This window comes from Cordyceps fumosorosea (assembly GCF_001636725.1).
Source record: "Cordyceps fumosorosea ARSEF 2679 chromosome Unknown scaffold_6, whole genome shotgun sequence".
Classification (NCBI taxonomy): domain Eukaryota; kingdom Fungi; phylum Ascomycota; class Sordariomycetes; order Hypocreales; family Cordycipitaceae; genus Cordyceps; species Cordyceps fumosorosea.
This window is the reverse complement of record NW_017387306.1, coordinates 652,682-673,423: the sequence shown is the minus strand read 5'-3', so window position 1 is coordinate 673,423 and position 20,742 is coordinate 652,682. Positions and strand designations below refer to the sequence as shown.

General features: G+C 54.9%; 4 protein-coding genes across 4 annotated transcripts; 2 read left to right on the top strand and 2 right to left on the bottom strand.

The window, feature by feature from the left end:
* Positions 1–457: 457 nt before the first annotated feature.
* On the top strand, positions 458–2,113 carry ISF_03372 (hypothetical protein; the record flags this gene model as incomplete). Its single annotated transcript, XM_018846978.1, has 1 exon — positions 458–2,113. The coding sequence occupies one exon, from the start codon at positions 458–460 to the stop codon at positions 2,111–2,113; it is 1,656 nt and encodes a 551-aa protein (XP_018705867.1).
* Positions 2,114–2,643: 530 nt separating this feature from the next.
* Positions 2,644–4,241, bottom strand: ISF_03371 (guanine deaminase; the record flags this gene model as incomplete). The annotated part of the gene is made up of 2 exons (XM_018846977.1): positions 2,644–3,908; positions 3,989–4,241. 2 exons carry the CDS (start codon positions 4,239–4,241, stop codon positions 2,644–2,646), a joined length of 1,518 nt encoding a protein of 505 aa, XP_018705866.1.
* A 1,731-nt stretch (positions 4,242–5,972) lies between these two features.
* Positions 5,973–12,284, bottom strand: ISF_03370 (fatty acid synthase beta subunit dehydratase; the record flags this gene model as incomplete). The annotated part of the gene is made up of 1 exon (XM_018846976.1): positions 5,973–12,284. The coding sequence occupies one exon, from the start codon at positions 12,282–12,284 to the stop codon at positions 5,973–5,975; it is 6,312 nt and encodes a 2,103-aa protein (XP_018705865.1).
* Positions 12,285–14,850: 2,566 nt separating this feature from the next.
* Positions 14,851–20,549, top strand: ISF_03369 (fatty acid synthase subunit alpha; the record flags this gene model as incomplete). Its single annotated transcript, XM_018846975.1, has 3 exons — positions 14,851–15,373; positions 15,428–20,376; positions 20,439–20,549. 3 exons carry the CDS (start codon positions 14,851–14,853, stop codon positions 20,547–20,549), a joined length of 5,583 nt encoding a protein of 1,860 aa, XP_018705864.1.
* Positions 20,550–20,742: the final 193 nt, after the last annotated feature.

Here is a 20,742-nt window from a genome sequence, read left to right as displayed (position 1 = left end):
TATTCAGCTTCATCTCCGCCCCTACTATTCTGTATACGTTTCGGTCAGACCTTGCACTGATTCATTGTGCCATCATTGCGCGACCCTTCTCTCTTTTTCTCCCTCTCCTCCTCATCCTCTTTCTCTTCCTCTTCCCCCAGGCGTGTGTATATATAGACTCCTGCTAAAGCCGCGTTCGGCCACGCCGTGACGGCCTGACTCAAGACGTAAGGCGTCAGTCCTCATTCGTTCAGACAAATAAGAGAGGCTGCTTCTGGCTCCCTGACGGAGACATACACACGCTCTACCCTTCCACACTGATAACCCCCAGAGACCAGTACCACGTTGTGCGCTCGTTGCTAGTGAATCTCTGCTACACCCCTTCTGCTGGAATCTTGACCTTAACCTTTCTTTTCATTACTTTTTTGCCCCCGACACACGCTTCTCCTCTTTCGCTCTCCCTCCTCTTCAGATAAGAATGGCGACGCGCCAACCCCGTGCCTCCTCTGGCAGCCACAACACGAAGTCTTGTCACCTTCTCGATACGCCAGTGCAGATCAACGACTCGCTCACATACTGCACTTCCCACAACAGCAACAAGAGACCGCGCACTGCTGAGGACGCCTCCGAACACACTGCTGACTATTTCGAAGCCATACGGCAGGTGAAGGACGAAGACGACTTCTCGATTGGCCTTTCGTTGCAGGAGCAGACCCAGTCCCAGCACCAGCAAGACTCACACCTGGACCAGCTTCAACTTGAATTGCAGTTCCAACAACGCTACCAGTCGCAGTTTCATCAGCTCCCACAGTACGACGACTGCCTCCCAGACGGCTCCGAGCTGATCCCTTCGCTGCCCCCGGAGGTCCGACAAGGGGAGGAGCAATTCCCGTATCCGTTCCTCACCTACCACACACTTCAGCAACCATCACCGTCAGAGTTGGTGTCGGTGAGCTCAACCTCACTGTCACCCAGCTTTAGCTCGCCTGGCTACTACGAGACGGCCACCACCGCTACCCCGGCCGACATCTCGTCGCCTCAGGTCATCTTTCACAGCACCGCCGCCACCGCCACCGCCGAGCTTCACATCCAATCACTGCCGTTACCAGCTCAGGCCGCACTTCCTCTACCATCTCCTCCGCAGCAGCCAGAAATTCCTCAGCAACCAATTGACCAAAGCAAGCCGCATCTCCGTCCCGCCATGACGACCACGACTGAGGAGGCTGCCGCCGCGCTGTCCAAGTCCTCCTCAGAGGCCACCTCTGAGTGGGCCAGGCGCGTCAACGAATTTTATTCCTCTTGCACCTCGACTTCGTCGTCATCCTCATCCGCCCACGCGGGGATGCCGCCGCCGCCGCTACCGCTCAGTATGCTGCGCATTGGAGGCTACACGCTTGAGGAGGCGGGCGTCACGCTTCCGGAGGACCTGTCGCCCGCGGAGCGCGACCGCCGGCTGTGCCTGCTCGCGCAGGAGCTGCACTACGAGGTGAGGCACCCGCCGGTGCTGCCGCCGTCGCGCGTGCCGGAGCTCCCAGAGAAGACACCACCGTCGCCGCTGCCGCGCGTGCAGCCGGGCATGAACCAGGCGCAGCGCGATGCCATCACCCACGAGGTCGCGCGGCTCGCCGCCGCTCAGCGCAAGGCCGACCAGGAGCGCAACAACCTCGCAGCCAAGAAGTCGCGCCTGCTGCGCCTCGAGTGCCTCGACAACACCCGCCTCCAGCTCAACGCCAAGGCGGCCGAGTGCGCCTGGCTTCGCCTGCAGATCGTGGCGCTGTTGGGCGTGCCGCTACCGCGACGCCCAAGCGAGGCCTGGGGTGGCTCCGACTTTGTCTACCAAACGCCGGAGAGGCGATGGGAGGCGGATGAGGAAGGAGAGGTGGACGTGGAGGGCGTCGTGCCGACAAGGATCAAGCGCGCCATCACGGAAGAGATCCGCGCCCGCGTCGAGGCGCACAGGGAGGCGCTCGAGGAGGAGCACAAGCGCAGAACCACCGCCAGCCGCTCACTACGACGCTCCGAGGCGCAGGCGCAGGCCAGAGCCGCCGAAGTACAAGCCGACGAGGAGGAAGATCACCGGCAGTGGCAGTACCAGCAGCAGCTACTGCGCCGGCGGAATCGCGATAGTTTGTGATTTTTTTTAAGAAGGGTTATTTGTTGATGGGTGGGGGGAATTTGGTGTACTTCTTGGTTGTTGGTTTCAGCTTTTTGCTCCCCGTTGGTTGTTGCCTTGCTTTGGATGAAACATGTGAAAGCATTGTTCGGCAGTTGGTTGTTTTTGCGGATCATCTGGCGTGGGAATTTGTCATCTTGATGTCTACATTGACGGAGGAAGTGGTCTTTTTAAACTCTTGTTCTGAAATCTTTTAGTATACACGATGAAACGAAACTTGCTATCTCGGTCATTGGCTGTGCTATTACGTGATAATCGTGATAATCGTGATACAGAACTAAATCCAGCAGCACCACTGGCTAGCTTTCTTTCTATTCAAATTCTATAAAATAATTGTAATTGTCGTAGAAAAATCATCACTTCGATTCTCGCTCTCAACTTCATTTTCGCCACGTTTCATCCCCTCACCCCATGCATTTATTTCTATGCTACATCCAGTGATCAAATGAGCGGTCACAAGAGACCCCGTGCCCGCAACAGGCAGCAAACTTTCACCGCCTCGCGTGCACGAGACGCCCCTTGACCCAGACCTTCTTGGTGTTCCTGTCGTCACCGTTGTACAGCCACTTGGCCAGGATCTCACCCCACGACTCCCACCCAAAGACGTCGACGTTGCCCTCGTCGGAGCCGTTGAAAGCGGGGACGACGAACCCCGCGCCCGCCACCGCTGAGTTGACCGCGGGGCCGGAGCCGTGGCCGTTAGCCGTGTACTCCTCGCCCTCACGCAGGCCCGAGTCGGCGACGCGGCCGAGCCCGACGAGCTGGGCGTCCCAGTCCTTGCCGACCTCGAAGCCGCCGACGCGGTCCTCCAGGCCGAGGCAGAGCGCGCCACCGCGCGTGGCCAGGTAGAGCACCTCCTCGACGGTCAACTTGCATCGCTCGTGGTCCTCCTGGTCGCCGTCGCCGTTGTGGCGGGTGGCGGCGACGTGGCGGCTAACGAGGGCGGCTTGCCGGGCCGCCTCAAGGATGGACGGCGAGTAGCCGCCGGAGACGTCGGTGCCGAGGCCGACCTCGATGCCCTTCTGCCACATCCAGCGCACGCGCGCGGCGCCACTGGTCAGTGACGAGTTGCTGCACGGGCAGTGGGAGACCTTGCTGCGGCGGAGCGCGATGAGGTCGGCCTCCTCCTCGGTCAGATGGACGGCGTGTGCAAGCACCATCCCTGGCGTGAGCAACCCGTGCTGGTCGTAGACGTCGGCGTAGGAGCGGGACGCCGGGAACAGCTCACGCACCAGCGCGATCTCATTCGTGTTCTCCGAGATGTGTGTCTGGGCGAGGAAGCCGCCCTCGCGCTGCAGCTTCGCCAGCGCGCGCATGCCCTCGGATGTGCACGAGGGCGCGAACCGGGGCGTCAGGATGGGCGCGACCAGGTCGAACGCCGGGTCGACGGCGCGGATGTGCTCGATGGTCTGCCGGGTGGCGCGCAGGGCGGCCTCGGTGGACTCGTCGCGGTAGTAGTCTGGGTTGATTTCGGCGCGGTCCATGCAGACGCGGCCGACGAAGGCGCGCTGGCCGATGGCGTGGCACAGGTCGGTCAGCAGGTTGGTGGCGGCCACGTCGATGGTGGCGTAGTAGGCGGCAGTGGTGGTGCCGTGGCAGAGGGTGCGCCGGACGACGGCGGTGTAGACCTTGCGGGCCTTGGCGAGGTCCTTAAGGCTGACCTCCATGGGGAAGGTGTGCTTCTCAAGCCAGTCAAGGAGAGTCGTCTTGCCAAAGATGCCGGCATTGGGATACTGAGGGGCGTGAATGTGAGTGTCTAGGTAGGGTCATGGTCAGTAGGAAAGCTGTGCAGAGAGTCCGGGGAGGGCTCGATGCAGGGAGGTAAATGTAGCATACCAATGAAACCCGGGAAAAAGAACTGGGATTCTTTGGTGGTGTAAATGTCAACGTCGTCGACACTCCAGCCCAGCTTTGCCAGAGCATGCGCCTTGGCAACCTCTAGGTTGGAACACTGCCGTTCCACAGCGGCAATTTTCCCGTTGGAATCGACGGCAACAGCGGCATTGTGAAAGATGTCAATCTCCCTGCGGGACTTGCTGTGAACGAAAGTTCCGAGCAGCAGCTGGTTCCGTGGTTGGTCAAGATGCATGTTGAATGAATTGGTTTGTGTGTTGGTTTATCCAGTTGGAACAGAGTGAGAGAGGAGAGAGAGGAGGGTGACAGCGTCTTGGTGGCTGCCGCTCCTTGATGAAGAGTAGGGTCAAATGAGATATGAGCGAGGGCTTGGATAGTTGCACTGGTTTCCTGTCACCGGGGTTTTTTTGACTATTTAAAGCAGTCTGGTTGGAAGAGGACGCTTGGGATTTATAGACAGAGCCCCAGTCCGTTCCGGAGGTCGTGGTCGGAGAAGGCGATGAGCAAACAATGGCGGCGGGACGGTCGAAACAAAGATGATAAAAATAGAATTAAAATGAGGCGATGGTCATGAGATTGGGCAGAAATTGTATCGGATGACAGGATTCAATCTAGTATCGCAAAGATACAGGAAGTGCAGAGAGGAGAAAAAAGTCACAAGGTCGTGTTTGTCCGACGTTGTGCTGCAAGCTGAGATGAGAGAGGGGCGTTAGCAGGTACATACAGCAGCAGTCGTACTAACCTGCTTGTTCCGCTGAAGTGCGCCCAGTGGTGGCTGACAGCAGCTGGCAGCAAACGGAGAGCTGACAGCTGCAAGCAAACGCCGGCCCGCCTGTAAAACCTGACAGACTAATTTGACTTACCAGGGAAAGGAAAAGCGAGCAAGACGATCAAAAGTCCCAGAAGAAGAAGAAGAAGAAGAAGAAGTCATCATCTCCGACAAGCCCAGTCTGTGGGAAGTGGACGAAAACACATTTTATACCGCCGGCCGGTCGTGGTGGGTTCCCGGTTCCCGCCACAGCCGACCGACCAAGTTGATAAGCAGGTGGCAGGTGGGTTGGTCGGCATTGTCCGATGTTAGCGGCCTCACCAGCCAATGTGCTAATCTATCACGCACCCATCTACTACGTACAACATACATATATATGCACATATCTACTCTGTAAACAAATTCATCACAACACTGTACAAGCAATCCAGGACAGAAAGGCCGACGCAGTTACCTACTGTACCTCCATAATACCCAATACCAGACCCCGTATCCAGGCATATAATACCACCACGTATGCCTATCTGCATGCATGCCAAGTTCAACTTTGTTTCCCCTCCTCCCCTTCCCCTCCCCACGCCCCATCAGCCCCAGCACACACTGTACCAGCCCAAAGACCAAGCCCAGGCGTTTCTACTACCGTCGCCCGGAGCCGTCCGGCCGGCCCTCCACCGACTACCTCTGCTCTTCCTCCGGCGCTCCCAAATCCCCGCCACTAATCCAATTCCTCCGCCACGCCAGCCTCAACAACGCAAACTACCATCTCATCTGTTTTCCCCTCTCTTTTCCCGTGCCTCCATCGTGCTACCCCGCGTTAGATGTCTGCGGCCCTTTAATCTCCCCCTGTCCATGTGAACACTCATGCGCACCCACGTCAGCCCTGTTTTATGCTTCCCAGATAACACATCACATTGCACCACGCCGTTACACTGCATGAACAATCATAAAATCTATAGACTATATACCGATGCTAAAAATACTTCCTTATTGGACACGACATCACCACAAACGTCACTAATCTTCCATCCTCATTCTTGTTGCTGTGCTGCACAGCACTCTCCAAACAATTCATTACACAAGTAATCAACCCAACGTCATCATAAGTTTGCTCTTCGTCGTCCGAATCAACACAATCCGTCAGCGAGTCTAACCCTCCCCTTCACCACTCCATCCCCATTACCATCCCATTCAGCACACTCAAGCGGCAGCTCCAGGCCCGTCGTACTCTGCGCTGGCTCCGCTGTCGCTCCCAGACTTGCCCTCACCTCCGTCCTGCGTAATCTTGTCCCAGTTCGCCAGCACCGCCCCAATCTTGGGCGAGTTGGTCAGCTTATACACGTCCTCAAAGTACTCCTTGGTCAACGCAAAAGGCTTCGCCGTCACGTTAGGGATGTACTTTCCAACCAGCTTCGAAGGGTCAATCGTTGTTTTGTTGATCTTCTTGAGCAGGAATGATCGGAAAGGCTTCACACCCGACCGCAAGAACGTCGAGTGGAAAGGAACGTCAATTCCTCGAAGGGGAATCGTCGCGAATCCACGCTCCAGCTCCAGAGGGACTGGCTTCTTCAGCGTCGCCTCAGCGCAACCGCGAATAATCTCCCGCAGCGCACCCTTGGCTTCTTCAATGTTGCTGCGCATCTCCTCAATGTCAATCTTCTGCATCTTGAGGAAGTTGGTTACCCCTGCCAGCGTGTCCAGCGCCCGCAGATCACCAGCACACACATACTGCATGTTGGCAATGTTGTAGTTGACAATCTCAAGCAGCCACCCCGTCTCCTCCGCAATGTTGTTCACCACAAACTGCAGAGCCTCTTCGTTGAAAGTCTTGGAAATGCGGCTAGGGTTGACAGCACACATTGAGTAGTTGGACCGGCCTGCGGCGTCGCGCTCGACCGCGACCTGCATCGTAAGGCCGCGGTAGAAGACAACCGAGACCAAGCTTTCAATCGGCATCACGTCAGCCAGGGCTGCCAGCGCAGAGTATTCGCCGAGCGAGTGACCAGCAAAGGTACTGTCGCGCGGCACGAGACCCTTCGACTTCATGTCCTCGAAACTGGCCTTCTCCATCAGAGTCAGGGCTGGCTGTGTGAACTGAGTCGCCGACAAGAGACCAGTAGGCGACCGGTACGTGTATGACGTCGTCTTCTCGTCAATATCCTTGAAGATTCTCTCCGATTTGATCGAACCATCCGCAGCCACCGTCTCGAAAGTCATCGCCATATAATTTTGGCGAATAGCCTTGCCGCGAGGACCACCAAAGTGAATAGTAAGCTCCTTGGGGTTGTTTCGGACAATGTTTGTAATCGAGAAGCCGTAGTTGTCCAGCAGATACTTGTCAGCGCGGTCCCAGACCTCCTTGGCCACGGGGCTGCTATCGTACAGTTCCATACCCATGCCCTGTTCCTGTGAACCCTGGCCAGTAAAGACGTACGCCGTCACGGGTTGCTCAACTTCGGCCTCACCAAGCAGAACCTTTTCTTCAGTCTCTTTGTTGCTGACCTCAACCTTGATGATCTTGCGGCCAGCAACCATGCCAACATGCTGCAGCTGTACCTGGATGTCGTCATTCGGCAGGACCATGCCGACGAGGGAGGCGTGGAACCCGCGGACACGACCAACATTGTTCTCAGCAGCCCACGTCTCGACGAGGCTCCGCACAGCAGCACTAGAGTACATGCCATGGGTAATCGTCCCAGGAAGGCTTGCATAAGAAGAGAAGACGCGAGAGACGTGGATAGGGTTGTAGTCACCAGAAACACGAGCATACGTCTCATTCGAGGCGGGGGCACGCAGCTGTAGGGGAGTGCGGCCGCTGAGCGGGATGGGGTTCTCGAAGTTGATGGGCTGGTCAAGAGGAGAACCGTTGCGCTGCAGGTAGTCAATGACAGGGTTACCATGAGACTCTCCGGCCTCATAGTCGACGCTGGCGACCTGGATAATCTCCTTGGTAGGCAGCTCAAGAAGAACCTGACCGCGCGTCTCAACCGTGCTGAAGACATCCTTGTTCTTGTAGCGCATCAGACTCTGAAGGCGGAAAGTGAGCGTCTTGCCGAGCAGATCAAAGTCATTGGGCATTTCGTCGGTGGAGAACCACTCCTTGGAGCGCAGAACGGCGACATCCTTGCTGGTAGCCAGGTGAACCTCAACAGGTGTCTCAATCTTGCGCTGGAAGGTGTTTTCGAAATCTGTATAGGTGCCACGGTAGAGGAACTGGGAAGTAACCTCCATCACAGGCTGACCATCACGGGTGATTGTACCACAGACCTCAACCATCTTACCAGAATCTTGGTTGATGACAGCATTGATCTGAGCCGTGGTCGAGATTTCATCTCCCTTTTTCAAAGGCTCAGCGCCGGGAAGCATGCGGAAGCCATTGGAGAGATGCACTAGCTTCAGCAAGTCACCATCAATGGTACGGGGGAAAATGGGTTTCGTAATGGCCTTCCAACCAACAACGATAGCAAAGTCCATGGGAGCGTAAACAACCTTTCCAGGACGGTCGACAAAGGCCTCGCCGGTGTTGCCAACAGCATGCACGAAGTCGTTGATGGCTTCTGCGGTGATGGTAGTCTTTCCGCCATCAAACTTGCTGGTGACCAAGGCATCGAGATCCATGGGATCCTCGCCAAACCACGCCTTCCAGTAGAACTCCTTGATGCGGTCATTGCGGTCGATCATGACTTCACGAATGGGAGCGTAACCAGCCTCGGGGTGGTACGTGAAGCGCAGAGGAAGACCCAGAGGGCGACCGAGAGCCGTTGTATCCTTAATCATGTTGACAAGAATCTCATTCTTGCCTACCATCTTAACTTCAATGACAGTGACGTACTGGTTGTAGCGAGGCTGCTCCTTGACAACAATCTCGGTCTTGGAAGGATCATTAGGGTAGTTGATCTCAACAAAGAGGCCACGGGCAGGGGCAAATATACGGCGCAGAGGGTTGGTCTGGAACTTTTGGCCCTGAACGACGACATCAGACATAAGCAAGGCATGGCGCCAGTTTCTGTTGGGCCCGGCAAGCAACGAAAGCCAAGCATCAAGAGAAGGCAGGGCAGCGCTGCCGCCAGATGCAAAGCGGTAGGTGTTCTTGTGCTCGTCATAGCTGACTGTGAGACCTTCGATGTCAAGAGGGATCTCGGTCTCTACCAGCTCGCCACCAAAGTACTCAATAGTAGGGATAGAGCTGTCCTTGCCGCCGTAGTAGTCGCGTGTAAGATATTCAATGTGGGAGTTATGAATGCCGTCCAGAATAGACTTGATAGGCTCATCCAAAACAGTAGAAAACTTGACAGCGGTAGGACCCTGCAGAATGCAGGTACGGCCAACATCCTGACCGATAACGGCATCAAGATCCTCCGACTGCCATAGGGAGTCCTTCTTGAAGAAAAACTCGAAGTTATCATCAAGGGCAGGGATGAAAGTGACGGGTTTCTGACCAGGACGCATGCAAAGCAGCAAGAAGTATTGGACATCCTGAGCGTTGACGATCTGCGTATCGGCGTCGGGATAGAATGAAAGAATGCGTTTGACGGAAGTATACGGCTCATCCAGTTCGGCATAGCTCTGGAGAAGGGAAGGCTTTCCGGGCGCTGTGGCGAAGCGCTCCTCAACACGGTGAATAAAGTCACCAGTGAGCCTGGCAAAGGAGGGATCAATCCAGCGCTCCTGGTGCCTGACATAGAGCAGATCGACAAGACGACGAACGATCTCGGCGTAAGTCATGTCTTCCAGATCAACAGCCTTGCCGTATTTGTTGCAGCCAAACCAGACCTTTTGGAAGTCGTCATTGAGCTTCTTGATGATGTATTCACGGTTTTTCTTAAGCTCAGCGACACGCTTCTCCTTGGGAAGAGCAAAGATCTTCTGGTCCATTTCAGCCCAGAAGCGGACACCGCGGGTAGCAAGCTTGTGGATAGGCTCGCCCATCTCAGATCGAACAGTGATGACACCACCAGCAGGTCCCTTGTAGGTCTGCTCCCATTGGGCATCCTCTAGACCAGGGGCGTCAATGATAGCCTGTTTGGCGTTCTTGCTGGTGTGGGCTTCCTTTGCAACCATCATGCGGCTACCGAACAGGCAGCCGTCAAAGGGCATGGGAGGATAACCATATTTCTTCGACCAATCACCAGTGACATACGGGTAGGTGTCGTCGGCGCCACCAAAACCACTACCGGCCACCAGAATAATATTCTCCTGGCGGCGGATACGGCCGTACATCTGCAAAATCGGCTGATGGAAATCCTCAAAGGAGTGATGGCCACCACCGCGTCCGCCAGTCCACTGGAGGAGAACAGGGAAAGTCGGGTTAGCCTTGGCAATATTGATGACGGCCTGGACAGCCTCAACAGAGCCAGGCTTGAAAGCAATGTGCTTCAGGCCCAGAGTTTCAATGTATTCTTGAGCAACTTCAATGGAAGGAACACCAGCGCCGATGGTGAGACCCTCGATAGGGACGCCCTCAGCGCGGAGACGGCCAAGGAGAGGGATCTGCCAAGCCATGGCGCGAGGGTTGACGTAAATCAGGTTGACAGTGATACCACGGCCGGCCGGGATCGCTTTCTCAATCTTCTCTAGAGCCTGGGTCATGGTCTTGGCGCTGAAGTAGCCGCCACCTGCGAGCTCAATGTGGTAACCAGAGTTCATGGTGGCAGCAACAAAATCCCAGGGAACTGTAGCAGGAGTCATGCCAGCAACCATGACAGGCGGGAGGCCGAGAAGGCGAGACATCTTCGTATCAACGTACTTTTCGCCCTTTGAGTTCTTGACAACCTTGGGGCCAAATTCTTTAACCCAGTCGATAGCATATCTGATGGCGTTCTCCTCGTCTCTATCGAAGAGCTCAGGCTTGTATCCGACAGCCTCAAGCGCGCCCTCAACAGCACCAGCGATGATGACGCGGACACCAGTACCCTCTTTGTTGCGACTCGTCAGGTTCCCGAGACCAGAAGCGCCACCAGGACCAAAGTCGAGGACGTGGCTGGCGTTGGGGAAAACAGTGGCGGTTTCCCAGTTTACAGGATCACGTGTAATGAGGCGAACAAGGGTCGGGACAATATTGCCGCTGACCTCTGTTCGTAGATCCTTGCCAGTGTTTGTATCAAAGACGGGGATGCCCAGAGATCTGCTGTCAATAACAATATCCTTGAGGTCCTCGTCGATCATGGCAGTGGCCTCGGTGAGGTACTGGCTATGGAACGGGGCAGTGATGGGAAGAAAGCGGTTGACGAAGCGCACCTTTCGCTCGGTGTAGGGGACACGGGTCTGGTCAAGACCAGTGGGGGCCTTGACCTTGCGCAGCTGCGAGTTGAGACCATAGAGCGAAGTGGGAGGGCCGGTGACGACCAGGTTTCTGGGGCTGTTGATGAGAGAAATGTTGATATGACGGTTGGCGGGGAGGTATTGATTGGTAACCTCAATGTGCTTTTGAACCTCCTGCTGGGAGAGGTCTCGGATGCTCAACATGGGCGTCGGGGTGCCCTCGCCATGGTCCATTGATTCCCTCAACATGGTGGGGGTCATCGAGGTGACAGGGAATGCCTGCTGGCTTCTGGTACCAATCCAGAAAAGGATGGTGAGGGTAGAAGTGGCGATCTCGGTCCATGAATCCCAAGAGTCAGCGGCGGCCGTGGCGGCAGCCATGACGATACCTTGGGAGTGGCCGGTAGAGCCGCGAAGTCGCTCACGAAGGTGGCCGGGGGTGATACCAAGGACCTTGCAGGTAACCTCATAGTGGGCAAGCTGAACAAGACCAATTAGAGGGAAGCTGACCGGGGCGGAAATTAGGTAGTCGATATCAGGAGTGGCTTCGGGGTGCTGAAGCCAGTTCATAATATCCAGACCCTTCGCAAACGATTTTTCGGCGCTGGGGTCGTTGGAGAGGGTCTGCAGGAGATCGGCGGCGTTTGTAATGAGGTCCGAAACAAAGCCAGAGTATGTGGTGAAGATTTGGCGCAGCTCCTCAAAGTATTCCTCAATATTGCCTTGGCCGCCAAAAATGGTATAGATGTCGGCCGCGCCATCGTCGGCAGCGCGCAGGAGAGCAGATTCATGCGGCTTGATGGTTCTGTTAGAGACGCTGCGGGCAGCGTAGTAGCTCTTGATTACCTCGAGCTTCTTGGATTCAATACCAGGGAGGGTGGCGGCGAGAGCGTGGACCTCGTTTCCATGAAGGAACGCGCGCTCGAATTCATTGAGAACGAGTCTGAGGACCTCCTCGTAGGAGCCTTGGGCGTCGTCCTCGCCATTTTCGACTTGGCCGGCAACGAAGCCAAGGTATCTCGCAACCAGCTCGGCTACTGACGAGGGCTCGTCATCTTGAGCGAGCTCATCGGTAGGGGGTGGTAGATTCGCAGTGAAGCGCTCTTTTAGCTGTGATGCGTGAAAGTGGAGGCTTGTAGGGACGAGGAATGAGGTTTCAAGAGTGCCGTGGGAAAGCGTCAATGGTCGTAGAGAGGAGCTGGATCGCGGAGTGTTAATGCCCGTCTGGGGCCCGGTTCCTGCTCCGTACATGGTGATGGATTGTAGGTGACGGAATTAAAGGGTATCGTATAAAAGTCTGGTGACAGGGAAGGTTAGCGGTGCGAAATCGCTTCAATTGAGGGGGCGGGACAAACCTATTAAGGAACCCGTTTGCTGATGTCGTGCTCGTGGCCGCGAAGTCTAGTTGCTGGAGGTGATGTCTGGCCGTTTGGAGAGAAACAAGGAGCTTGGTCGCCAGTCCGGAGTATTACGGCGATCAAGGCTGGCAGCTCGGCAGCAAACGAGCTTGTATAAAATTGAAGATATGGAGATGGAGAAGAAGGATTAAGGTAGAAAGGGAGAAGGAGGGTTGGAGAGACGATGAGTGGGACAGAAATGGTACTCGAGGTAGATTCTCTCAACGTCGAGCCAGTGTCGGACGAGTCGGGAAAAATCAGGACCACCCAGGAAGCTGGACTGGACTTTTGGCTGGAGAGCCGAGAATTGGCGCGGGTCGGCTTCCAGGCACTGGCTGCAGGTTAGAGCACTAACAGACTCACTCCAGGCTACAGCAAAAGGTGTGTGGCCTCTCCCTCAAGAAAAATTAGTTCTGTTGGGGATGGCCATGGTCCCTTTTTTTCGGGGGAGCTTCCATTGGAGATGGAGGGGCAGATTTCATGTACCAGTACTTGCAGTTGGGGGGTGTCAAGATTGCTCCAGCGACGGGACGTGTTGGGTCATGCAACGTTCTACTGGAGACCGAGCCTATCAGGAGCTGCCAATTTGGCCAGGCTGTGAAACCAGTGGCCAGAGATTGTTGAAAAGTACACAGATACAGACACAAGCGGCCCCAATGGTGTCGCTGGCTAGCTAAATTCTGTACGGATACTATCCAAGTGAACACACAAAATGCAGCGTTTATCATCGTTTATCAGTGGCTTTCGGGACTTGCGATTAGCCTACACCAACCCAAACGGCAGGCGGTGAGGCGTCTAAAAGAAGCTCCGGCGACGACAGATGTGGTCTGATTGTGTCGGGAAGGGGCGGGATAACACGGGGCAATGGAAGCGTGAGTTATTTCTAGCATGATTACGAATATTGACAGATTGTTATCTCGGCTCGGGTGTCTTGGGGCTGGATCTGGGGGTTGAAATACGGGGTGCACTACGAATTAGAACAACGTTAGCCACTGCAGGGTATGCTCCTACATAGGAGTTGCTGTTGGGCGTTGGCGATAGCGACTTCTACGATGCCATCCTGAATGATAATCGCTTGCAAGTTAAAACGCTGGACAGCTCTGCCCGTCGCCTTGGCCTTCTCATCCCGGTTGGAGTGAGGCAAATTGTAGTTAAATCCTCAACAGCACCGCTATGTTGGTATCGGAGTCGGGAGGGGCCATGCATCTTGATGGGTGGAAGTATGCACTGAGTCTCCGATTTCCAGGAGATCTCGCTTCAAATAGCCTCAGAGTGGGATGCAAATGTTCTGGGGCAAAGTAATCCAGTACGGCAATGAATACGCCAACATTGTTGCCGCAAAATACACAATGTCAATAGTAGATGCAGTGGCGTTGTCTGAAGTTCAAGTGCGCACCCCCTAAGCGTAGCTTGTACCAGTACATCCCAGCGAAATTACGTTGCCTCCATCATATCAATCGCTTTTCAGGGCGGACAGGCTGTTTGGGTGGGGCAACTGGTCCGTTGTGCCGGGCAGAAAACTTAGACTCAAGAAAAAACTCGGAAAAATCTGGCCAAGCAATGTGTTTGAGTGGTGGCCTAGATAGCTATCGGCGGGATGTCTGGAAATCTGGAGATGACGCAACGGCTGTGTGGTAAACCGCTGCCAAATCTAGCTCCGGAGACGTTTCTGGATTTAAACAAATTGTTGAATGCCCCTTATGCCGTTTGTTTACTATCAACACTGTAACTGCCACTCAACTCCCCTTTCCCACCAGTGGCCCGGCTTTTGACATTAGTGTCTCCAATGGGGGAACATTCTGTCTGCTCCCGACATCCCGCGCCTTTCCTAACTTAGTTTAGACCAGCAATCTGGTTGAGACGCCCTGCTGCAAGTCTGCTGCGCCAGTTACTGCAACATCCCCCAATTCTTTTTCCTCCCCTTGGGGACTTTATTGTGGGTCATCCAGTTCAACAATCCAAGCCCGCTGCAATCCGCCTTGCTGGCTTTACCTACGCTGCACTGGACTGCGTTGCACTGCCAGTCACAAACTCCGTTTGGTCCCGTCTCGTCCCTCCCAAAATTCTGCCCATCACGTCGTATCCTGCCTGGGAGCCTCGGACACCTCGTTGTTCTCTTGTAATCACACCACCTACATCCTAATACCTGCATCCTTCTTCTCTTTCTTCATTCTCATCACTCCCTGTCCGTCCATACCATTGTCTCCCACCAGCATTGGAATTACCTCTCCAAGCTGCCGCTCGAAGCTGGGTTGCGCGGGACCCTTAATTTCTACTCTCCGAAAATTATACATCATCGCGGGCATCGGCGCGTACTCCTCATTGCAATTGGTAACAGTCCTCACTTACGGTTGCAATACAATTCTCTCTACACCCTTTGATCGCGCGTTCGACTCCCTATTCTCGACTCTCTCCTCAAAATGCGTCCCGAAGTCGAACAAGAGCTCTCCCACACCCTGCTCATCGAGCTTCTGGCCTACCAGTTTGCCTCGCCTGTCCGATGGATTGAAACACAGGACGTCTTCCTCGCCGAGAGGACGGCCGAGCGTGTGGTAGAGATCGGTCCTGCCGATACGCTCGGTGTCATGGCCAAGCGTACCCTCGCCTCCAAGTACGAAGCCTATGATGCCGCCAAATCCGTTCAGAGACAGATTCTTTGCTACAACAAGGATGCGAAGGAGATCTACTACGACGTCGATCCGGTAGAGGAAGAGCCAGAGCCCACGGCACCCGCTGCCGGAGCGTCTGCAGGTGCCGCGCCGGCTGCTGCAGTTCCCGCTGCCGCTGCAGCCGCCCCTCCTCCGCCCAGCGCTGGTCCGGCCGTCCAGGTTCCCGATCAACCTGTTCAGGCTGTAGATATTGTCCGCGCGCTCATTGCACAAAAACTCAAGAAGCCTCTGCTCGACGTTCCCCTCAGTAAAGCAATTAAAGACTTGGTTGGTGGTAAGTCTCCCTGGCTAACTCTCATGCGACCCTCCCGCTAACAGCTTCACCCAGGCAAGTCGACTCTACAAAACGAGATTCTTGGTGATCTCGGCAAAGAATTCGGCTCTACACCAGAGAAGCCAGAAGATACCCCTCTCGACGAGCTCGGTGCATCCATTCAGCCTACTTTCGACGGCAACCTCGGCAAGGTCTCGCAGTCCCTTATCGCCCGCCTTATTTCTTCCAAGATGCCTGGTGGCTTCAACATCACAGCCGCTCGCAAGTATCTTGAGACAAGATGGGGTCTTGGTGCCGGTCGACAAGATGGTGCGCTGCTGCTGGCTCTGACAATGGAACCCGCGGCCCGCCTTGGTGCGGAAGGCGACGCCAAGGCTTTCCTCGACGATGTTACTCAGAAATATGCTGCACATGCTGGTGTCAGCCTCACAAGCACTGCTGCCGCTGACGCGGCCGGCGGCAGCGGCGGTGGTATGATGATGGATCCTGCCGCCATCGATGCCTTGACGAAGGACCAGCGCGCCCTCTTCAAGCAGCAGCTCGAGCTCTTCGCCCGCTACTTGAAGATGGACCTCCGATCTGGCGACAAGGCCTTCATTAACTCGCAACAATCTGAAAAAGTTCTTCAAGCCCAGCTCGACCTCTGGAATGCTGAACACGGTGACTTCTACGCCTCCGGCATCGAACCTGTTTTCAGCCCCCTCAAAGCTCGCACATACGATTCTTCGTGGAATTGGGCTCGTCAGGACGGTCTCAGCATGTACTTTGAGATCATTTTCGGTAGACTCCAGACTGTTGATCGCGAAATCGTCAGCCAGTGTATCCGTATCATGAACAAGTCGAATCCCAAGCTCCTCGACTTCATGCAGTATCACATCGACAACTGTCCGACCGAACGAGGCGAAACATACAAACTTGCCAAGGAGCTTGGATATCAGCTTATTGACAACTGCAAAGACGTCCTGAATGTGGCTCCTCACTACAAGGATGTTGCCGTGCCGACTGGCCCTCGCACTACCGTTGACGCTCGTGGTAACCTTAACTACGAGGAAGTTCCTCGTGCCAGCTGCAGAAAGCTCGAGCACTATGTTCAGCAGATGGCCGAGGGTGGCAAGATTTCCGAATATGGAAACCGTACCAAAGTCCAGAGCGATCTTCAACGCATCTACAAGCTCATCAAGCAGCAGCACAAGATGTCCAAGACCTCGCAGCTTGAAATCAAGAGTCTGTACGGCGATGTGCTGCGGTCTCTTGGCATGAACGAAAGCCAGATTATTCCCAAAGATCACGGCAAGGGTCGCAAGGCTACCACCCTCAAAGGTAGCAGCAACAACAAGGGCCGCGTTGAAACCATCCCCTTCCTGCACCTCAAGAAGAAGACTCTCCACGGCTGGGACTACAGCAAGAAGCTTACTTCCGTCTACCTCGATTGCCTCGAGGAGGCTGCCCGTGCCGGTGTCACATACACTGGCAAGCATGTTCTCATGACCGGTGCTGGCGCCGGCTCCATTGGTGCCGAGGTTCTCCAGGGCCTCATTAGCGGTGGCGCTCGCGTTGTCGTAACCACAAGCCGCTTCTCCAAGGAAGTCACGGAGTATTACCAATCAATGTACACTCGCTACGGCTCTCGCGGATCCCAAGTTGTCGTTGTTCCCTTCAACCAGGGCAGTAAGCAAGATGTCGAAGCCCTTATCGACTACATCTACGATTCCAAGAATGGTCTCGGCTGGGATCTTGATTACATTGTGCCGTTTGCTGCCATCTCCGAGAATGGTCGCCAGATCGACAGTATTGACTCGCGCTCTGAGCTTGCGCACCGCATCATGCTTACCAACCTTGTCCGTCTTCTTGGATGCGTCAAGGCCCAGAAGGCCGAGCGAGGCTTCGAGACCCGCCCTGCCCAGGTCGTCCTTCCTTTGTCTCCCAACCACGGGACCTTCGGCAATGACGGTCTCTATTCCGAGTCTAAGCTTGCCCTTGAGACTCTCTTCAATAGATGGTACTCTGAGAGTTGGGCCAACTACCTCACCATTTGCGGTGCCGTCATTGGCTGGACTCGTGGCACAGGCCTTATGTCTGGCAACAACATCGTTGCCGAGGGAGTCGAGGCTTTCGGCGTCCGCACCTTTTCTCAACAGGAGATGGCTTTCAACTTGCTTGGACTTATGTCTCCTACCATTGTTGACCTTTGCCAGTCTGAGCCCGTCTTCGCTGATCTCAACGGCGGTCTTCAGTTCATTCCTAACCTCAACGAAGCCATGACCAAGCTTCGCAAGGATATCATGGAGACCAGCGAGATTCGCAAGGCTGTCACCAAGGAAAGTGCCATTGAGAACACCATTGTTAACGGAGCTGAGTCGGAGATTCTCTACAAGAAGAAGACAATCGAGCCACGTGCCAACATCAAGTTTGACTTCCCTCCTCTACCTGACTGGGATGATGAGGTCGCTCCCCTCAACGACAAACTCAAGGGCATGGTTGATCTTGAAAAGGTGGTCGTTGTTACTGGCTTCGCCGAAGTTGGTCCTTGGGGTAACTCGCGTACCCGATGGGAGATGGAGGCTTTCGGTGAATTCTCTCTCGAGGGCTGCGTTGAAATGGCGTGGATCATGGGCCTCATCAAGAATCACAATGGCCCTATCAAGGGCAAGCCTTACGCTGGTTGGGTGGATGCCAAGACTGGCGACCCCGTCGATGACAAGGACATAAAGGCCAAGTACGAGAAGTTCATCCTGGAACACTCTGGTATCCGCCTGATCGAGCCCGAACTTTTCGCCGGCTACGACCCCAACAAGAAGCAGCTCCTCCATGAGGTCGTTATTGAGGAGGATCTGGAGCCCTTTGAATCCTCCAAGGAGACTGCCGAGGAGTTCAAGCGTGAACATGGTGACAAGGTTGAAGTGTTTGAGATTCCTGAGAGCGGCGAGTATCTCATCCGTCTGAAGAAGGGGGCGTCTCTTTGGATTCCCAAGGCCCTCCGCTTCGACCGCCTTGTTGCTGGACAAATTCCCACTGGCTGGGACGCGAAGCGATACGGCATTCCTGATGACATTATCGATCAGGTTGACCCTGTCACTCTGTTCCTACTCGTCTCTACTGCTGAGGCTCTGCTATCCAGTGGTATAACCGATCCGTACGAGTTCTACAAGTATGTCCATGTCTCTGAGGTCGGTAACTGCGTCGGCTCTGGTATGGGTGGTGCTACTGCGCTGCGCGGTATGCACAAGGACCGCTATCTTGACCAACCTCTCCAGAACGATATCCTTCAGGAGTCGTTTATCAACACCATGGCCGCTTGGGTAAACATGCTGCTCATCTCTTCCTCCGGCCCTATCAAGACCCCCGTTGGTGCTTGCGCCACCTCAGTCGAGTCGGTCGACATTGGTTACGAGACCATCATGGAAGGCAAGGCTCGCGTCTGCTTCGTCGGTGGCTTTGACGATTTTGGCGAGGAAGGCTCTTATGAGTTTGCCAACATGAAGGCCACCAGTAATACTGTTGATGAGATGGCCCATGGTCGCACACCCAAGGAGATGTCCCGTCCCACAACCACAACCAGAAACGGCTTCATGGAGTCCCAGGGCTGTGGTGTACAGGTGATCATGACCGCTAAGCTTGCCCTTGATATGGGTGTTCCTATCCACGGCATCCTCGCTCTCACCACGACTGCCTCTGACAAGATTGGCCGATCCGTTCCCGCGCCTGGTCAGGGTGTCCTTACGACTGCTCGTGAGAACGCTGGCAAGTTCCCTTCACCTCTTCTGGACATTGACTACCGTCGCCGCCAGATTGAACGCCGCAAGAAGCAGATCAAGCAGTGGCAGGAGTCTGAGCTAGAGTTTATTCATGACGAGATCAGCGCCATGAAGGCTCAGCAGGGCGAGTTCGATGAGAAGGAGTACGCGCACGAGCGCGTTCAGCACATCGAAAAGGAGGCTGTTCGCCAGGAGAAGGAGCTTCTGCGCAGCATGGGCAACAGCTTCTGGAAGAGCGACCCAAGCATCGCCCCTCTCCGTGGTGCTCTTGCTACCTGGGGCCTTACCATTGACGATCTCGGTGTCGCCTCTTTCCACGGTACTTCCACCAAGGCTAATGATAAAAATGAATCTTCTGTCATCTGCCAGCAGCTGCGTCATCTCGGTCGTTCTGAGGGTAACGCGGTGTTGGGTATCTTCCAGAAGTACCTCACTGGTCACCCGAAGGGTGCTGCTGGTGCCTGGATGTTGAACGGCTGCTTGCAGGTCCTCAACACCGGCCTGGTTCCTGGCAACCGCAATGCCGACAACGTTGACCCTATCATGGAAGAATTCGACATGATCCTTTACCCCAGCCGCAGCATTCAGACTGATGGCATCAAGGCCTTCTCGGTTACCTCATTCGGTTTCGGTCAGAAGGGTGCTCAGGCTATTGGTGTCCACCCCAAGTACCTCTTTGCCACTCTTGATGAGCGCACGTACAACGACTACTGTGCCAAGGTTGAGGCTCGCCAGAAGAAGGCCTACCGCTTCTTCCACAACGGACTCATCAACAATAGCTTGTTTGTTGCCAAGTCCAAGGCTCCTTACACCGATGAGCAGCTCAGCTCAGTTCTCCTCAACCCTGATGCTCGCGTCTCGACCGAGAAGAAGACTTCTGAGCTCACCTTTGCTACCAATTTTATGAAGCAATCTGAGAAGGTTGTCTCTTCTGCTCAGGCCAAGGAGACCCAGCAAGTTATGGAGACACTTGCTCGCAAGGTGGCCAGCCAGAACAGCAAGGTTGGTGTAGATGTTGAGGACATTGCTGCCATCAACATTGAAAACGATACTTTCCTCGAGCGCAACTTTACCACTGCCGAAATCGCGTACTGCGAGAAGGCCCCTAGCCCCCAGAGCTCCTTTGCTGGTCGTTGGAGCGCCAAGGAGGCTGTATTCAAGTCTCTTGGTGTTACCAGCAAGGGTGCCGGTGCTGCGATGAAGGAGATTGAGATTTCTCGGGACGAGACTGGCGCACCCAAAGTCTTGGTAAGTTTGCATTGTTCTGAATGATGCGCGTTTGAGGATAGCTTGCTAATATGTGTCCATAGCTCCACGGCGATGCTGCCTCCGCTGCTAAACGGGCTGGCGTCAAGGACATCTCCTTGTCCATCTCGCACTCGGACAACCAGGCTATTGCCGTTGCCGTTGCGAGCTTCTAAAGGCGGTGTTGTAATTGATGTCTGAGGACTGTTCCTTTTTTGTTTTGCATGATGGAAAGAGCGATTATCACGTCCCTCGTCTAGAAGTTTTAAAGATGCTATGAGCAAATTGATTATAATAGAACCTGTTAATATAGATACTTTTCACTGTTGCTTGTCTGCTCACTTGCATACTTGCGATGGCTTCACCTGT